The sequence below is a fragment of the Protopterus annectens genome, chromosome 1.part2 (genome assembly GCF_019279795.1).
Source record: "Protopterus annectens isolate FY-2018-M chromosome 1.part2, PAN1.0, whole genome shotgun sequence".
In the NCBI taxonomy this organism is placed as follows: Eukaryota; Metazoa; Chordata; order Ceratodontiformes; family Protopteridae; genus Protopterus; species Protopterus annectens.
Window position 1 is genome coordinate 862,250,991 of NC_056727.1, and position 19,848 is coordinate 862,270,838.

Genomic DNA, 19,848 nt, shown 5'->3' on the forward strand with positions numbered 1-19,848 from the left:
GTGCTCGGAATTACAGATTATGTTGAGAGATCTTAGTATAATAAACGGAGTCTATATTATATGTTCGAAGAGACTTTTCTTCGAACATATAATCATCGGCACATAAAGAGCTAATGCTCTAAAGTGTGAATGGCCACATCCGCAAATGTTTTCCTCTGGAAAAATTCAGTTGGCTATTATCGGGAATTGCCCTTTTCCCCAATGTAGAGTGATCTTGGAGTTAGTATATTTAGTTAGGGGGGTGGGGGGCACAGCCCCCCACATCGGGGAGTGTACATAGCGAATCCTTCCACTTGATTAGGGTTTTGATGTTTTTTGTGTATAGCCCAGTGAATTTTTTCCCTGAAGAAACAATTCATGGACATGGCCATTCGTGCCGTAGAGCATTCGCTTTTTGTGTCGATGATTATATGTTCGAAGAAAATTCTCTTTGAGCATACAATATAGACCCTAATAAAGGAAGGTGTGTTACTTTGTGTATCTTTATCAGGCCAAGGTGGCTCTCTTTCTGTGATCAAAATCTTCATGGCAAAGGATTTGCAGTTAATATCCACCTTAAACTAACCCATACCAGCTCTCAATTATTTCTAAGTGTTCTGTAATACTAGAGGCATGTAAGCGTTCGCATTATACTCAAGTATGTTGACTCACTACTGTTTGTCATGGACCTTGAAGTACTTATTAAAGTATTTATACTTTACAACTAGAGATTTATATAAACATGTAATATCAGTAACATTACTATATACACAATATCAAATAACCAAAAATGAATATTCAGTTTTAAACAAAGGTTTGACATTTGTACCAGCAGATACAATAGATATTTTTCAAGTTTTGTTACAATTTAAACTATCTGTTGGAAAACTAAATCTGTAAATACTTGTTGGTAATAAAAATGGGATGCCTGAACATACGTACAAGAGGAACAGGTATGTTTGTACCGATAAGTAGTCCAACTAGTTCTGCATTTGAAACTGCAGTAGAGAATGAAATGTAATGTACTATTTATACAGAACAAAACAAAAAAGAACATTCCATAATCCAAAGAATGAACAGAATGAAGCCTTGCAGTCATTAGTGAACAATGCTGTTATAATAATTAAGAATGCTGATAAGAGAGGTGGAATAGTTATTTTACATACTGACGACTATAGTAATGTGATGTTAGAAATGTTAGCAACAAATGACTGTGCAAATTTTAAAAAGGGATATCATGAGAATAACTGATGTAAATTCAGTGGTGTATAATATCCATCTAAATGGTGAGATTTCAATAACAACATTGGAATTTTTATATACACCATCATCGAGGATGTGAATAATATATGGTGTCCCTGAAATACATAAGTCCCTAAATAACCCAACCGTGCGAGAGGGTGGGTTACTGAACTTATTTCTAAATATTTAGAGAGACGACTAAAGATAGCATTGCAAACATCAAAAACTATTCTAAAAGATACAACAGACTTTTTTACAACAAATGTTTGAGAGGTCAGCAAGTAACTATATAACTAACTGATTGTTAGTTTGTGATGTTAGATGTAGATTCATTATTTACATCAATTACAAATGAAGACGGTATTGAATATGTAAGAAAGTATGTATCAGTGGAGACAGCTTTGATTAATATAGATATAAATATTATATGTACACTACTTGACATTGTACTGACAAACAACGCCTTTATGTTCAAAGATAGATTTTATAAGCAGATGAAAGGCATAGCCATGGGTACTCCAGTGACGAATACTTATGCAAATATTGTCATGAATGCATGGGAGAATCATGATATCTCTTCTGAAATTCAAAACCAATATTGCTTATGAATAGTCTTCTACAAGAGATTTGTAGATGGTTTGTTTTTTATATGGGATGGCGCATTACATACTTTAGACAAATTTATAACATATGTACCTGCTACAAGTAATTTTTTTAACATTTAAAAAAATGTGTATTTTACAAAAATAGACTTTTTAAATATAACATTAATTAAGAATACATGAAGACAGAGACAAGTCTATATAAGAAAAAGGTAAAAAGAAATAATGTATTTACATCGCATTAGTATGCAGCCATCTTTTATCTTTGACAATATAGCCAGAAATCAGATGATGCGTGCAGCTAGATTAAATACATTAGATAGCAATATGAATATTCAGATTGAGAATATGACATGTGAATTTATAGGGGATGTCAACTACAAAGATTAATTGAAACTAAACATGAGATTAAAGACAGAAGAGAATGAGATGTGAAACCCATATTTTCAGAAATGAATAATAGGACTAAATGTAAAGGCAGTGCAATGAATAACTGTAGATGCATATTAAGCTGTAATAGGAATACTTAAAATGTTAAGAATATAATTAAGAAACATTGGTCGTTAATTCAGCAGATACCCCATTTGAAAGAAATAAGTAATAAAGGACTAAATTTTGGCTATAGAAGATCGAATACATTAAAAGAGGGATTATGCTACAAAAAGCAAATTAGTCCAGCTAGTATTTATAGATCTGATAAAGAGACTCATTCATGCAATAAATGTATAAGTGCATATTTACAGAAAAAATTATAGAACATTCAGTTAGTAAAAAAGATTTCACATTGCAAGCATATGGCACCTGTGATACCAAGAATATTATTTACAATGTGAAGTGCAACAAATGTGACACTTTCTATATAGGAAAGACAAATCAGAAGCTCAAAGAACGGATATGTGATCATTTATCAGAAATAAAGAGGTGCATAGAGATGAATGCTTTATTTAAGCACGTAAAAACATAGATAATAGACATTTTTTTTAATTTATGATATTACAAGTTTTATATGAACCCATTAGGAGAAGGGACGCTAAAAATCTTAACAAAAAAAGAAAGTGAATGGATCATTAGATTTAGGGTACAACAATACCCTGGTTTAAATGAAACATTTAGTATTAAGCCTATACTAAAATAGTTACATAACCAAGTTAAATAAATGATTCTTTAAATGTTAATTGAATTGACTGATTAAAGTCATGTGATTTTATTTCTTATTGTGTATATGTATGGAAGTTTTAATTTAAGCTGTTTGCGTGATAAAGCATTTTTATGCAAAAGTGTTTTAAATTGCAAGTGATTTAATCAAAGTTGGATATTTTATTGACTACTTCTGGTCCGGGCAACTTCATTTGTATGCATTTTGTTTTTGGTGAGTCCAGATTTATCATGTAGTGTTATCTTTTTTAATCAGCACACCTCATCAAGGTGAAATAAGTGAACACGTTTTCAGTTTTTTTACGGATCCTAGGTACAGTACTGGAAGAGGATCATGCTTGCCTGTGATATTTACCAAACCTTCACTGTTGGGAACCATAATAAAATTAAAAGGGCACTAGTGGCCAGATTCATTAATACCTACACTAAGTGTACCCAATCTGTATTCAAGAACATCCCTATCACATTTTTTGTGTTTTGTAGTCACTAAGAAAGATTATACTAAGTGTACATGAAGTCTAGTGCTAGAAAATCAGTAGGAAAACTAAAATTAGAAGAAAGAAGGTTTGAATTGCACTTTGTCTGTTCACTGAGAACAGTGTGCACACTTAGTGTAGGTATTAATGAATCTCAGAGAAACTCTAAATATGTAAATCTCATGTCATTCTCATTCATTCCTCAACTGATGGGTCTTGGATCAAACTCCTGAGCTCCTCCCTTTACCCATAATGCCACACTAACCTAACATACCGCACATCTTGTTTGCCATATCGCTTATAATTGGATCACCTACTGTCAAGCAGTCAGGTGTTGTGTTTCATAAGAGTTGTAAGTTTAACCTATCTTTGAACTATTATTCTATCTTTCCACCCTTACTCTCTTGCCTTCTTTGTATGTTCTCAGTTTCTGTCTGTCAGGCTTAGATTTTCCTACCCATTTATTTTTAGGGTTCTCCTCTGCGTACCATGGTTTGTACTTATTCTTTTTTTATCCATCTTTTTGTCTTCCCTCTTTTTTACCCTCTAGAGGGTATTCTTTGTACCATTGTTAGTACATCCTCTGCTTTTTTAAAAAATCTTTTTCTTATATTTGTCTGTTTTTTGACTGTTAGTGAAACCGTGTCAGACAAGCCTATGACTTTCAAGAAATGCACTTCCTGTGGACATAAGATACTCAACTCAGATGCCCACAGTGAGTGTGTTTACTGCCTGAGCACTGTCCACTTAAATATGACTGCACTGTCTGTGCAGGCTTCGACTAACAAGCACTTAGTGATCACAGGAACAAATTGGTTTTGAAGGGCCTCCTTCCTTCCTGTTCCTTTTCTCTAGTTGCTGGGGTTCAAACACCCACCAAGAAGTCTAAAAATGGAAAGTCTGTATCGGCTCCAAAAGACAAGGAGTGTAGAAAACAGTACCTAGCCATTCACCAAGGTTGGCTCCGACAACAAAGCCTCATTCAAAGATTTCTAAGAAGTTGGATCTAACCTCCTCAGATCCTAACACTTTAAATCCCAAGTCTCCTTGCATCCGGTCCTCCTGGCTCTTGCCAGAGCTGATCTCTCCTCAGCTTCATTTATCATTCCTGCAGGAGACACTCCAGGCCACCATCAACCAGCTCCTCCATTACATCCTCCAGGAGCTTGTCTGAAGCAGAGGTGAACAGGATGATGAGGAAGTTCCTCAGAGCTCAGATTCAGATGTGGATAATTCCAACTCCATCTCTTATCGGACCTGTGAGCCTGGCCTCTACCAAACCTCAGTTGATCTCTCCTTCTCCAAACTGAGCTGTAGCTTTGGAGCACTCGTATCCAAGATCTTTGAGAATGTCCTGGTCAGATCCAAAGACAGGTCATTCTTCTACTGAGTTGGCTGGTTCCACCTCTTTCAGAGCAAGATGATTCTCAGAGTCGAGGAGTCAGCACCATCTCCGGGGGTTGGGGTTGACTTAAAAGTTTTCAGAGTCATGCTTGACCCTAGGAACCTCAGCAATGGACAGTTCAGGTCTGACTCCCTCCTCGGGACAGAGGTCTGGAAAGATTCAGAGCATGTCAGCATTGAAGCTGTTGTTTCTTCTGTACCTTCTGCCTTTGATGTAGTGAAGAGGGCCTTCTCACTGCCTAGAGAGACAGGACATCTTTCCCTCCCTCAGAACCTATTTGTATCTCACCATCGTATCTGAGCTCTCAACCTGTCAGGTCTATCCCACCAGAACAGCCAACCCGATCAAGCCTCCAGTTGTTCCTCGCTCAGGACTCCCTTCTCACTTCTGATACCTCACTAGACCATCCCAGTTATGAGGTCCTAGGAAGACAATGTGCAAAAGGAGGCACATAGATTCCTTTCAGGCTTCTCTCACCAAAGACACTGACTTCAATGAAGGGGAGAAGCCCCTTAGATCTCCACCTGATGATGTCTGCTTTGGAGAAATTCTAGAACTTCTAAAGGAAAAATGTGGATGGTCTTCCAAACCCCCTTCTGAGGAAGAGTTAGTGTTGCTGGAGGCTTTCTGGTCTGGCCCAGCTATGTCTCGGGTGAATCCAGCAGCTGATGAGCTTGTACACATTGTCTCAAGCATGCCTGAAAGGAGCCGAATACTATGGAACTTATCCCCAGGTGACCCAATAGGTTTTTAACTCCCAAAGGACAGAGCCCATTGGAGCCAAGGGGTCCCATTAGATGCCATGATTGTGGCAGCAGCCACTAAGAAAGAACTTGGAGAGCAGAGCTCATCTGTCCATCCCCCTAACAGGGAGTCTGGGGCTTTGGATGGATTTGGAAAGCTCATTTATGCTTTAGCAACCTTTACCCTACATTGCTGAGTTATTTGGCACACTGTACAAGGTTTCAAAGAGATTTGACAAATATGCTTTCCAAATTTAATTCCAGTTCAATGTCTGTGGAGGACCAGAACAAGATTTTTTTTTAGAAATGTCTACCATTCAGTCCGTATCTAATGCATCCATGAGGCTGATATCCCATTCTGCAGAGGGTATCTCATTGGCAGCAGGTTCAGGCATAGCTGTCAGGAGACGAGACATGCCTGGATATGTGTGTGCAATTTTGCGGAGCCTTCAATTTTTGTTAATCAGTGGTCCATTTGATAGATCATCTTTGTTTGGCTCAAAAGCAAAAGAAACACTTTCCATAAGTGATCAAGATGGAAAGACCTTGTCTGCCATTAAGATCTATTTTTCTACCCCTCAGAGATCTTTCTCCAGGAATCAATGGGGTGGTAGAAATATTTGGTTTCACAAGTCCCAGGGTCCTTTCCAAGACTCACAAGGAGATAGTTCTCCCAGACACAGAAGGGGGAACTCTAACAGAAGATGCCACCTTTACTGCAGAGGTGGCCTGTGAAACAGGGTTTCCAGGATTCCCTCTCTGTCAAACCATACCAGTGCTCCTGAAAGGTTGCCCAGCTACTGTTCTCTGGAGGCAGTCAGGGGGTACTTGTCTGTGCACCACGAAGGCTCCTTCACAAAAGATAATTGCATACAGAGGATCATATCCATAGGTTATTTCTTACCATTTTCCCAAATTCTCTCTACAAAATTGAAAAGGATCCCTGATGTTCCACCTAATCAGAGGGAGGCAGCATCCTTAGAAATAGAAAAGCTGCTAGAAGAGGTCTTCAAGAAGGTCCCCCAGACCAGATAGGATATGGAACCTACTCAGGATTCTTTTTAGTGCCAAAAAAGACAGGGGACTTGAGATCTATCCTGGAGCTCAGCAGACTAAATCAGTATGTGAAATATTCAAAGTTCCAGATGGTCTTGGTTCAGTCCATTTTGCCCCTGCTGCAAAAGGACAACTGGATGTGCTTGACAGATCTTCAGGATATGCACTATCACATCAAAATGAACAGGTTCTTCAGAAGATATATGCACTTCTGGATAAGAGCCAGTCATTACCATTTCAGAGCACTGCTCTTTGACCTCACCACAGCCCCAGGGTGTTGACCAAATGCATTTCATGGGTGGTAGTTCACCTGAGGCTTATGGGAATGTGGGTGTTTCCATATCTAGACAATTGGCTCCTAACTGTATGATCAGGTGTCTACTTATACAAGCAAGGGACTACTTTCTCTGGTTATGTCTCCATCTGAGTATCACAATCAACTACAAGGCACAGCTCACACCTACACAGTATCTGGAGTTAATAGGTGCTCATCTGGACACAGTTAATCAGATAGCATCACATCCTCTAACAAGAGTATATCCCCATTGTCCTTGAATTTTTAGCTTCCATTTTTAATGAATGGTCTAGGTTCTTTACTGTTAAAGTACAGTTGACTGCCATTTCCAAGTTTCAGTCAGGTGAAAATCATTCTTCTTTGGCCTCTTCTAAGTTGTGCATCACTTTTCTAAAAATCACCTTCTTACTTAGGCCCCATTCAAGGACCCTACTTTTCCATGGGATTTAAGTATCTTGCTTCAAGGTCTGACCCAAAGCCCCTTTGTATCTTTAGACAAGACAGACATTAAATTATTGTCCTGGAAAACAGTTTCTCTAGTTACTGTTGTGTCAGCTAGATGAGTATCTGAACTCCAGGCTCTTCCCTCCAAATCTCCTTACCTGTTTTTTCACAAGGATAGAGTCTCCTTACATAGCAATCCATCCTTTTTACCTAAGGTGGCTTCTGAGCTAAACATTAATCAAGTCATTAACCTCACAGTTTCCTTCCAAAAATTTTCTAATAAAGGTGAATATATGCTCCATATTTTGGATGTGCACAGGCGACTTCAGTTTTATCTTCATCAGACCAAAGATTTCAGGAAAACTGACCAACTGTTTGTATCCTTTTCACTGAATAGCTTGCGCATGGCAGTTTCCAAAGTGACTTTAGCCAGATGATTGACTGACTGCATATCCTTTGTCTGTAATCAGAGAAGGTTGTCTTTGCCTAAGCCACCTTAGAGCACATTCCATGAGGTCTGTGCCCATTTCTTCAGCTTTTTGATCATGTACATTGATAGATGACATTTGTGCCACGACCACTTGGTCCAGTGTTCATAACTTTATTACTCATTACAAGTTAGATTTGATTTCTAGGAACAGAGCTGCTTTTATCTCAGCAGTGCTCCAAAATATTCCTTCCATGAGGATCACCCAAGGTTCTTCTAGCTGGAAGCCCTGTCCCATCAGTTGAAGAGTGAATGAAGATGACACCATCAGATACAAAAGTTATGTACTCACCATAATGATGCATCTATGTTATCCATTTTCATTCTTCTTCAACTTCCAGACCTCCTAACCCCCTTTCCTTTCTTCTCAGAGAGACGTAAGGGACTCTACTTTGGAAAAGAAGTGTTCCTTGTTTGAGCTCCAGCTTTATCTCTATTGTTTCTGCCTGTTAGATTCTTTACAGTATCAACCATGTATTACTGGGGGTGGCAAGTTTGATTTGAGGTATGCTAGGTTCGTAGGGTATTATTTGTAAAGGGAAGAGGTTGAGAGTTGAATCAGGAAAAAGTGTCTGAGCCAAATCCAAGGTCATATCTGCGATTCATCATTTGAAGAATGAAATTAGACAACACAGATGCATTGTTGTGGTGAGTACATAACTTTTGTTTATTGTTAATAAGCCTACGAAAGACAATAAGGTGGCATTGGTATGTTTTCTTTCAGCCAAGATGAAAATGATTGAACAGCACAATAGGTTCATAGGTTCATTGTTGTGTACTAGGCTAACGGCCCTGGAGCCTTTACAAGCCTAGCCCATAGGATTACCCTGTCATCGTGCCACCCAACCTTAGTTTCCAGTACTTCTGTCAAGTAGAGCCACTGGAGTGATCCCCGGGGTGAATTTTCTATTTCCTATCCACTCATTAAGATTTCTGTTGAAGAGGGCCAGTGAGTTGCTCTGTTTGACATGTATGGGAAGTCTATTCCATAGCAAGGGCAGTCTCTGGGTTATGAACCTCTCCCTCCAGCACATTCTCTTGATTGTGGTAATGAGATTGAGGTCTCTGGAGCGTGTAGTGGGGGAGGGATTGGGATTTCTTTAGATGTAGCATTTCTAACAGAGCTGGGTCAGCCATGGCTTTGTATGTAAAGCAGAGATTGCCTCTAAGTAGGCAATATGAGACAGAGAATAGTTGGAGTTTTCTGAGTCTGTCCATATAGGACAAGTGTTTAAGGCCTAGAATCCTCTTTGTGAGGTACTTTTGTGGCCTCTTCAGTTGTTGCAGGTGTCTAGTGAGGTACATGCCAAATGGAGCATTGTACTCTATGATTGGCCTAATGAGAGAAGAGTAGAGGGAGACAATGACCTCTTTCTTCCTGGATGCAAAACCCTTTGCAGTGAGATGTGCCACATAGAAGGACTTTCTGACCATAGTGGCAATGTGGTCGAAAGAGAGGTTGCTATCAACCTGTGTTCCCAGATCTCTTAAAACTCCTTATGTGTTCAGTGGACTACCATCAATGTGGTAATTCATGGGAACAGAGTTTTTCCCAAAGGGGATGATGACACATTTTTTGGCATTGAGCTTAAGGTCATGCTTCTGACACCAGTCATTGGTCTCAGTGAGGCCTTTCTGTAGGATGTCAACATCACTTGGGGAGTTAATAAGAGCTCCCAACTTGCAATTGTCTGTGAACTTTGTCAGTCAGAGTCCCTTCATGTTGTTCTGGACTTCAGAGAAGCATATACCAAACAGGAGAGGACCCAGGACTGAATCCTGTGGGACTCCACTCATGACCGGTCGTCAGTCTGACTTGGAGTCAGCTACTTTCACACTGTGGGTTCTATCTCTCTGCCAGTTGCCAGTTTGCAACCCACCTAGTGATGTAGGGGTTGATGCCTAGCTTACTGAGTTTTTCTATGATTCCTGAGTGGGGAATGGTATCAAAGGCCTTGGCCAGATCAAGATAGGCTGTGTGAACCATCTTGCCTTCATTCCCATCTGTGGTGATTGACTCAAGAAATCGACCAAGTGAGCAGGCATGATTTACCCTTCACAAAACCAAACTGTGTGGGATCCAGACTTTGGAGATTCCCTATATCCTTGTTTATTAGGTCCATGATGATGCGTTCCATAGCTTTGCATATTAGACTCATTAGGCTAATGGGGCGATAGTTCCCAGGGTCTGTAGTCGCTCCTTTGTGGAGAGGGATGACTGTAGCAGAGCGCCCTTCGGTAGGGACAAAGCCTGAGGTGAGGCTGTGATTGAACAGGGCACACAGGTGAGGTGCCAGGTCACTCTGTAGTTCATGTAGAACACAGCCAGGGATATTATCAGGTCCCATAGAAGCTGTATTCTTGGCCTTGAACAGTGCTGTTTTAACCTGTGCAGCAGTAATGCTGGGTGCCTGGCAAGCTATTGTTAATGTGATAGGTCCTTTGGGAGGGGAGAGAGGAGTAAAGTTGGCACTGAATCTGTCGGCCAGTATATTGGCAATATATGTTGGCTCGGTATAGGAAGTACCACTGTGCAGTAGCTCAGAGCAAATCTGGGTATTGCCATGGAGATTCTTTACATAACTATAGAAGGCCTTGTGGTTGTCTTTACTATCTGCTGTAATTCTGTTTTTGTAGCTAGCTTTAGAGGATTTGATGAGGATCTCAACTTTTTGTTGTGGCTGATAAGGGAGTTTTTCTAGTCTTGGGACTTCACCTTATTCCACATCAGTTTGCTCCTTCTGTTGTAGAGTTTTTTTATGGCAGGGGACCACCAGAATGGCTTCCTATTTTTGGAGGAGAGCGTTTTGGTTCTGTTGGGTATGGTGACATCCATGCATTTCTGTACATGTTTGTACAGTGCATTGGTATATAATTCGGCAGTCATGCAACTATTCTCCATTTGCATGGGTGTCATGAAGTTAGCCACCTCTGTTTTCAGGAGTTCAAAGTTGGCTTTGGAGAAGTTTTTCATGGTGGTTATCTTTGTGGGGGGGAGGATGTGGATTTCCAAGGTGATTAGTTTGTGGTTGGATAGTTGACTATTGGTGTAGAGCAATGATCACCCATTTTAGTAATGACCAGGTCAAGGATGTTGCTACCTCTAGTGGGGGTAAGAACGAGCTGGTTCAGGGCATTGGAATTAATGAATTCCAGGAAATGTTGGCCAAGTGTATTGGTACACGAGTAGTTTTCTCAGTTAATAGAGGGGTAGTTGAAGTCGCCCAGTATGAGAGTGTTAGGTTGGACCCTAATATTCTCCAGGGTGCTTAGGAACATGGAGTGTGAGTCTTGGGACATGGTTGGGGACCTATAGCAGGCTATGACCTGAATCACTGTCTTACCCAGTGTTAGCTGCACCTGAAGTATCTCTGATGTGTTATGTTGGGCTGCCAGTCTTCTTCCTGATTCAAGTCTCAAGTAAATTGTAAATTGTGAGATTTCAGTGAACTTGCCAAAGAAAGTAAAATGGCAAATGCTTGCATTTGAGGCTTCAAAAATATTTGCCTTATTATATTTGTAATAGTGACTTTCAGTATGAATTTTCTTAACAGTGTGATGTATATAAAATGAAGTATAAGGAACAGTGGGTGTGTTTCCTATATAAAACCCTAGAGCTGAAGCTGTTGTTTTCATTTGCTCTTAAACCTGTGGGAGTAGGATCCAATATGGATCAGACTCACCCATATACTCCAGCTTCAGAGCCAAAATCCAAGCTCCTCCCCTAGCCATAATGCCCTGTACTCCCTCCTCCCCTCAGATCTCGTTTGCTGCTCGTTTTGAACAGGACAGGTTGCCATTGTTTTAAGCTCCTCAAGCTGTTAGAGTTGTTCAGTGTGTTTTTTGGGGATTTTTTTCCTTGGTCTTTTTCTTGGCTACCCGTCTCTTCCTACTTTCTATACCCACGTTGGGTGTTTCAGTTCTACAAAAAAAAAACTTCTTGCTTTTTCTATTTTTCTCTCTCTCTCCTTTCTTTTTTGGGAGTGAGTGTGTGTGTTGCTACATTTTGTTCCCATGGCCAAGACTCCTAAGCCGGGATGCAAGAAGTGCATGGAGTGTGGGCACAAGATTCCTCCTTCTGATGCCCACACTCTGTGCATGTTGTGCTTGGGGGTTCCTCATCTTGATTCCTCCTGCTTGGTTTGTGTTGGCTTCAATCCCTGTGCACTTATTGACAGGAGGAATAAGTTTATTTTGAAAGGCCTTCTACCTCCCCCTGCTGTGGCCTCTACTTTCCCACCCCCCTTCTGGAACTCAAACTCCTGCTAAGAAGTCAGGGGAAGGAGAGCAGGTCAGGCACAGGGAGTGGGATCGGCCAAAGAAGAGGTCTCTTACCTGGTCTATATTGGTTGAACCACCCACCAAGTCTAGGCCTATACTGGCCCAGGTTCTCCTCAGCTCCTGTCTCCTCATTTTTCCCTGGAGCCGGAGAGTTCCTGAGCTAGGTCTCCTACCTCTGCCTCCACTCTGTGCCATTCCCAGCCATGGTAGGTAGCTTTCTCTGTCCATTCCACTTGGAGCCTGTCTGAAGCTGAGGTGGATAGGATGATGTTGAAATTTCTTCAGGCCCAGATTCAGTTGGGAGTCTTGCCTGCTCCATCTACCTCTGGAGCTGTGAACATGCAGTTTGACTTCCTCCCTATTTCTCCTTCTCTGATCCAACCTTCGGCTTTGTAGTCCTAGGGTCCGAGGTTTTCAAGTGTTGAGGTGTCAGCTCCAATGGTCCTTGGTATCTCAACACCAACAGCTAGCTTGAGCAGTCCGGCTCCGATGTCGTCAGAGCAGACTGATTCTCAGAGCCATAACTTCAGTGTCAACTCCTAGGGGCTGGCGTCAGCTGCAAGTCTTTCGGGGCTGTCCCTTCCCCTCAAGGTTTCAGCACTGGGAAGCTTGGCTCCAACTCCTGCCTCGGTGCTGGGGACAGTGGTCCAGTAGGCTGCAACCCTGATGGTTTTGGCTCCGGCTACACTGTGTTCTGGGATCTGCTTGCCTTCGGCATTCAAGGTGGTAGAGATTGTCCTCTCCGCTATTTAAGAGCCTTAACACTTTTGTCCACAGATTCGCCTTGGCTCCTTCTGTGTCTGGCAGCAGTCTTCTGTCCTGCCCCCTCTGGGACAGCCTGCTGCCAGATTGCTCCAGGAGGTTCCTCTTCAAGAATCACCCAGAATGTCTGAGTCCTCCCCAGAGCTTCCCCCAAATCTCTCATGGATGATACAGATTTGGATGAAGGGGGGGTTCCCCTCGATTACACCCTGATGATGTCTCCTTTGGGGACATCATGGAAATTCTGTGCCAGAGAGATGGGTGATCTACCCTTAAGCCCAACCCTGAAGAGTCTGTATTCCTGGAAGCATTTGGCACAGGACCTTCTACATCTTGGGTGTGCCCCCCACAAATCCCTTGGTGGATCTTATCTCCAGTAGGGCATGGAAACAACTGGACATGGTTGAGCATATTCTTAAGTGCCCAGACAAAGTTCTCAGCACTCCTTCATACAAGCCCCATTGGTCAAAGGGTTCCCCAGTCAAAGCCATGGTGGTGACCAAGAAGGAGCTGGCCCAGTAGAGCTCATTGGTCCATCCTCCAGAGAATGCTTTGGGAAGTGGGTGTATGCTTCAGCCTCCTTTACTGTGTGCGAGCTGAACTATTTGGCCCATGTCATCAGATGCAGGAGGACCTGGTTAAGGAGGTATCTGAGTCTACCCTGGGGTTCATGTCGGCAGAGGAGAAGGTTTTCTCTTCCCATATGGCCACCCTAACTGCCATTTCGAACACATCCATGAGGCTGCTTTCTCATGCGACTGAGCATGACTCTAGAGGTGCCGGGACAGGTGTTGCTATTAGACAGCATGCCTAGCTCTGGTGTTGTGCCTTTTTGGAACGTTTCAAGGCATCATTCATGAACCCCCCGCCCCCTTTGATTCCTCAACTTTGTTTGGCAAAACGATTCCTGTCACTCTTACCCAGAGTGAGAACTATGGGAAGACTTTGTCTGCTTTGGGTATTTGCTTCTCTACCCCACAACAGTCCTTTTCAAGGAATCAGTATGAGGTCAAGAAGTTGTGGTTTCAGAAATCTCAAGATTTTTCCCAGATGACCAGACTGCTTGAAAAACAAGTCATCTAGCCCGTTCCCCCCAGACCAGTCTGAATCAGGCATTTATTCCAGGTTCTTTTTGGTGCCAAAGAAGATGGGGGACTTAAGACCCATTCTGGATCTTTCCACCCTGGACCTGTCTGTCACCAAGACGAAGTTTTGGATGGTCACCCTACAGTCCATTCCAACCTTTCTGCAGATGAACAACTGGATGTGCTCAGTGGACCTTCAGGATGCGTACTATCATGTGAAAATTAACAGATGCTGCAGACGGTTCCTCCACTTCTGGATGGGAGCCAATCACTTTCAGTTCAGATTGCTCCCCTTTGGACTCACCACTGCCCCGGGTGTTTATCAAAGTGTTGACGGTAGTGGCGGCTCACATGTGGCTGCAGGGGTTTCAGGTCTTTCCCTACCTGGACTATTGGCTCCTTTCCCCTACCTCCAGGCATTGACTGATTCAGGTCAGAGATTATCTTCTCCTTCTAGCCCCTTCCCTAAGCATCATGATCAATACAGCCAAGTCGAAAGTGTTACCTGTGCAAGTGTTTTACTTTATAGGTGCCTGGTTGGATACGATACAGGGCGGAGTTTTTATGCCACCAGACAGGTTATTGTTGCTTCAACATCATGTGAAGTCCATTCTTCAGACCCATCTTCCCCCAGCAAGTATGGTTCTTCAGGCATTGGGGTCCATGGTGGCCACGATCACTCTTCTTCCAACAGCACACCTTCACATGAGGGTTCTTCAATGGACCTTAGCCATACAGTGGTCCCTCCTCAATCTTCCATTGTCGTATCTGGATTGGCTTGTTGCGTATTTGCCAGGACTCTCTTTAGTGGTGGCTTCAGTCTCCGGATCTTCTTCTGGGCCACCCATTTGTTCTTCCTTCCCCTGCGATCACAGTGACCATGGATGACTCCCTGTTTGGATCGGGGGACATTGCATGGGATGGACAATCCAAGCACATGGTCCCCTTTGGGGACCGGTCTGCATATCAATCCTTGCAATGAGGGTGGTACTTTTGGCATTGCAATCCCTCCACGCCTTTCTTCCTACCTACAGGGACTATTGCCATCCAGATGGACAACATGTTGGTAGTCTGTTACACCAACAAACTAGAGGGGACCAGATCTTATCCCCTTTGTCGCGAGGCCATGAGACTGTAGGAGTGGGCGATCTCTTACAACCAGTTTCTGGTGGCAATGCACATTCTGGGGAAGTCCAAAATTCTAGCGGACAACCTCAGCAGAATATTCTGATGCCTTACGAGTGGTCTCTGAATCCTTCAGTAGCAGACATGATTTTCCAAAAATAGGTGATATGCTTGCTTCAATCTCTTCACTTCTCCTTCCAACGTGAAGTGGCGCAAGTAATCCGCTCTAATCCCCCCTCCGGGGAGTCACTCAGAGATGCAATAGTCCATGATTGGCCCTCCTTTCTACTGTATGCTTATCCTGCTCTTCCTCTGATCCCCAAGTTTATTCAGAAAGCTCAACAGTTGAAGAGCAAAGTCATCCTCATCACCCTGTTCTGGCCTCGTCAAGTTTGATTTCCCTACTCTGCGGTCTCATCTAGTATGTCCTCCCTGGACTATGGATCCAGTTCTGGATCTGCTCACTCATCCCTCAGGGGTCCCTTACCCGGATTTAGTCAGCTTGAAGCTCACCACTTGGCTACTCCATTTTCTCTGATGGCCAGGACTGCCAGGCTCTCTTCACCTGTCAAAAAAATCTTGGTTGCAGCTCATAAGGCTTCCACCAGAAAGATTTATTCCAGCAAGTGGAATTGTATTTCTGTCTGTGATTCTTAGCATAAGCCGGATTCAGTTACAGCTGCAGTCCCTGCCATTCTGGACTTTCTAGCTCATATTTTCACAATGACACAAGTTTTTCTACAATTAAAGTTCAGTTGGCTGCAATTTTTAATTTCCATGTGGGTGAGAATTCGGCCTTCTTGGCCTTGTCTAAGCTTTGCAAGGCCTTTTTGAAGGGTACATTTCTTCTCCAGCCTCCTATCAAAGACCCCATGCCTCCTTGGGATATCACTCTGGTTTTACAGGCCTTGATGTATCCTTCCTTTGAACCAGTGGCCACTGTTGATTTACAATTCCTATCGTGGAAGATGGCCTTCTTGGTGACTATTACCTCAGCCAAATGGATTTCTGAACTATAGGCTTTATCCATCAAGCCCCCTTTTCTGCTTTTCCATACACAGACTGACTCTTTGGACTAACCCTTCTTTCTTACCTTAAGTGGCTTCTGAAGTGAACATTAGCTAGGTGATTAATTTTCCAGTCCTCTTCCCCAATTACCAGAATAAAGGTGAATACAAATTACATTTACTTGATGTTCACAGGTAGCTGCATTTCTATTTGCATACAACTAAAAGTTTGACGAAGATGGACCAGCTTTTTGTGACTTTTTCTAAGCCACGTCTGGGAAAACGTATTTCTAAGGTTACCCTTGCTCATTGGATTTCTAGTTGCATTTCCACAGTGTATTGTTCCAAAGGAGTGTCTCTACCAGGCCCTGTCCGGGCACATTCTACCAGATCAGTATCTACTTCTGCGGCCTTTTGGTTGAGGGTTCCTATTAATGATATTTGTTCAGCTGCTACCTGGTCCTCTTTGCATACTTTTATCTCCCATTACAAAATGGATGTTCTCTCCAGGAGCAGGGCTTCCTTTGGCTCAGCTGTACTCCAGAACATCCTTCCATGAGGGTCTCCCAAGGTTATTGTAGCGAGGGACTCTGTATCACAGGTTGAAGAGCAAATGAAAACAAATTCAGATAAAGAAGTTATGTACTTACCATAAAATGCCACCTGAGTTGTTGCTTTGCATTTGTCTTCAACCATCCCTCCCTCCTTCCCCCCTGCCATTTATTCTTGGCTGCGTAGTGGACTGGACAGAAGCCGCTGTAGGCTTCTTTTTGGCTAGAGCTAAGTCTGTGTGTGCCATTGCCTTTTTTGGGTGAGGGATGAGATGCCTTTATGCGGTAAGGGGTTGGTGCTGGTGCTGTTCTGCAACAAACTCAATCTAAGGGGAGGAGGGAGTTGGGGCATTATGGGTAGGGGAGGAGCTTGGATATCGGCTCATATGCTGGCGCATACGGCCAAGTCAGATCAGTGCCATATCCAAGTCCTACAGATGGAATATTATGTTCAGTACGTAACTTCATTTTTGGACATTTGTCCTTTTGATGCAGTGTGTTTTGATATATAATCTTTATTTAAGGGCAGTCTGGAAAGCTAATTGTATGTTAATTTCCATTTAGTCTAAACTACTCAGATATATCCTGAAGCCTCTAAATACATTAGTCTGTCTGATAAGTGTGCTAACAGCTAAAGTCTGTCACAGATTGGCAAGAAAAATAAATGCAACAATGGAAGGTTAAATCTTAAAAGTATAACTGTTCTAATTAAAAATGCATATTATTGGTATTCTTTAAGAAAGAGAAATTGACTTTTAGTGCAGTTGTTAGAGCAGTATAATGAAATTAACACTAAAACACCGTATTGTTTCAATTTTATGAATGTTAAAAAGCAGTTGCATAACAGTCATCAGAAAAATATTCTTTTGTTTTCTATACTACAGGCTTTTAGAACTTATTCTTTCAAAACACTTTGATATGCTACATCACTGTAACTAGCTTGAAGATGACGGTGCTTAATTCTTTAGAAATTCAGTCCATGACAAACAGTAGCTGGTCAACAGACATGAGAATAATGGCAAAAAGTGAATCCAAACTTTCATTGTTGTCAGTAAGCAGTGTCTCCCCCCACCCCCTCCATCTAAGGGTCAGTTCACCAGAATGAAACAGTTCAGAAAATTTTTAATTACTCATCTTATGTTGTCCTCATTATCTATTGCATTGCTGTTTTCATACAACATAATCTGTGCAACAATTTCCAATTATATGTGATGTGTACCTAATCAGTTGCTGAAGCTGCCATCTTCTATCATCCTCTGTCTAAATGTGTTCCTATTATGTATGTATGTCCGTATGTATGTAATTGATATACAACTGAGCAATACGAGTGTCTGGGCTCCCAAATGCACTTCTTAATTATCTCTTACAGCCAGAAAATAACTGTCATTAATTGGTTTTTAATTTAATACTCTAATTCTTCACAAATTATTTTCCAAACTTGAAGTACTGCTTTCAGCTTATAATTTCTTTGTAATATTTTGAAAAAAGAATAATTTTTCTTTTTTGATCATATTGTATACTCCTGTTGTCTCAATTGGAGCTTTTCTGCCCTGCCTCTGCTAAAGAGTAGTACTTGCATACATGCATTTGGACCATCCTGATAAACAAATGCTAATACCTAAATAAACAGATACATAAATCGGGTTCTTACTCTAAATATATATGACACTTGCTAACTAAGTTATAAAGTTTCAGGACAGAATAACATGGGTCTGGATATTATTCACTGGAACCTACTACCTATTTCTGTCGGGGGGATATGTATTTTAAGTGTTGTATTAAATCAATTCTTCATGCTTCAAATGTTGCATCTGCATACAAATTTTTTTATTTTATTTTTATAAAAGGTGGCAGAGGATGTTGAATGCGTACAGCAAAATGAAAGCCATGAATTCAAAGCAGAGTTTATTCTAGATGATGGAAGGAAGCCCTTTTCTGATACTAAGGAAACTGTGAGAAAGCAAAGGTCTGAGAAAAGGTGCAACACGTTAATGGATAAAAGAAAAGAAAAGATCCATGCTGAGGTAATGGGCACCTTGTTCTTCTGGTAAAAATTTAAATGCTTATATTAATGAAGATCTTAATGCACTCACTCTGTAGTCCGCATTTTCCCTGAAGTATGTATGACTTAGTTGTCCATTTATAATAACATCCCAGGTTGCATCCTACATGGTCTCAAACAAGAATTAGCAACACCACTGGGTACTATTTTCAATCATAGTCTAAGCACTACTTCCCAGCTGAATGGAAAAAGGCCACCGTTATCCCCTTGCACAAAGGTGGTGCTTCTACTGACCCTGGGAACTACAGACCTATTAGCTTGACTAGCCTAATCTGTGAGGCCATGGAGAGAATCATCATGGACCTTACCAACAAAGATATAGGTAATCTCCAAGCACTAGATCCGACCCAGTCTGGATTTGTCAATGGGAGATCATGCTTGCTAAACCTGGTGGACTTCTTCAAAACAGTCATAAGGGCCCCCGACAAGGGGAAATCTGTGCATACAGCCTACGAAGACCTGGCCAAGAAATTTGACACTATCCCTCACTCAGGCATCATTGACAAACTGTCCCAGCCAGACATCAACCCTTATATCGTAAGGTAGGTTGCGAACTGGTTCTCTGATAGAACCCATACAGTCAAAGTAGGGGGAATCCACGTGCAACAGCAGACCCGTTACCAATGATGTTCCACAGGGATCGGTCCTGGGACCTCTACTGTTTGGAATCTATTTCTCCAAAGTACAACCTAAAACAAAGGGACTGTGGCTGACAAAGCTTGCCAATGACTGCAACCTGGGTGCGGTCATAGAATCTTCCAAATTATATCTATATCCTTCAAGAAGGTCTTATGCAAACTAATGATTGGTGCCAAAGTCATGGCCTCAAACTCAATGCAAAAAAAAATGTATTTTCATCCCTTTAAGCAAGAGCAATGTTCCTGAAAATTGCCACATCAGTGGCAATACCCTAAGTACACAGTCAGTGGTGAGAGATCTGGCACTCAGGTTGACAACAAGCTTGCCTTTGATCACCATGTCTCCATGGTAAGAAGGACATTCTGTATGGCTCACCTCATAAGTAAGGACACTGCCAGTTAAAAAAGTGAAGTTATCACCTCCCTGTACTCTTAACTCATTAGACCAATAAT

At 41.8% G+C, this 19,848-nt stretch overlaps 1 protein-coding gene across 1 annotated transcript in view; it reads left to right on the top strand.

Annotated features, from left to right (window-relative positions):
- LOC122792418 (trichohyalin-like) overlaps window positions 1-19,848 on the top strand; it is a 261,589-nt gene that overhangs the window by 88,757 nt on the left and 152,984 nt on the right. The window contains exon 10 of the mRNA XM_044060207.1: window positions 18,543-18,719. Coding sequence (XP_043916142.1) covers window positions 18,543-18,719 — 177 coding nt within the window. The remainder of the gene's footprint in view (window positions 1-18,542; window positions 18,720-19,848) is intronic.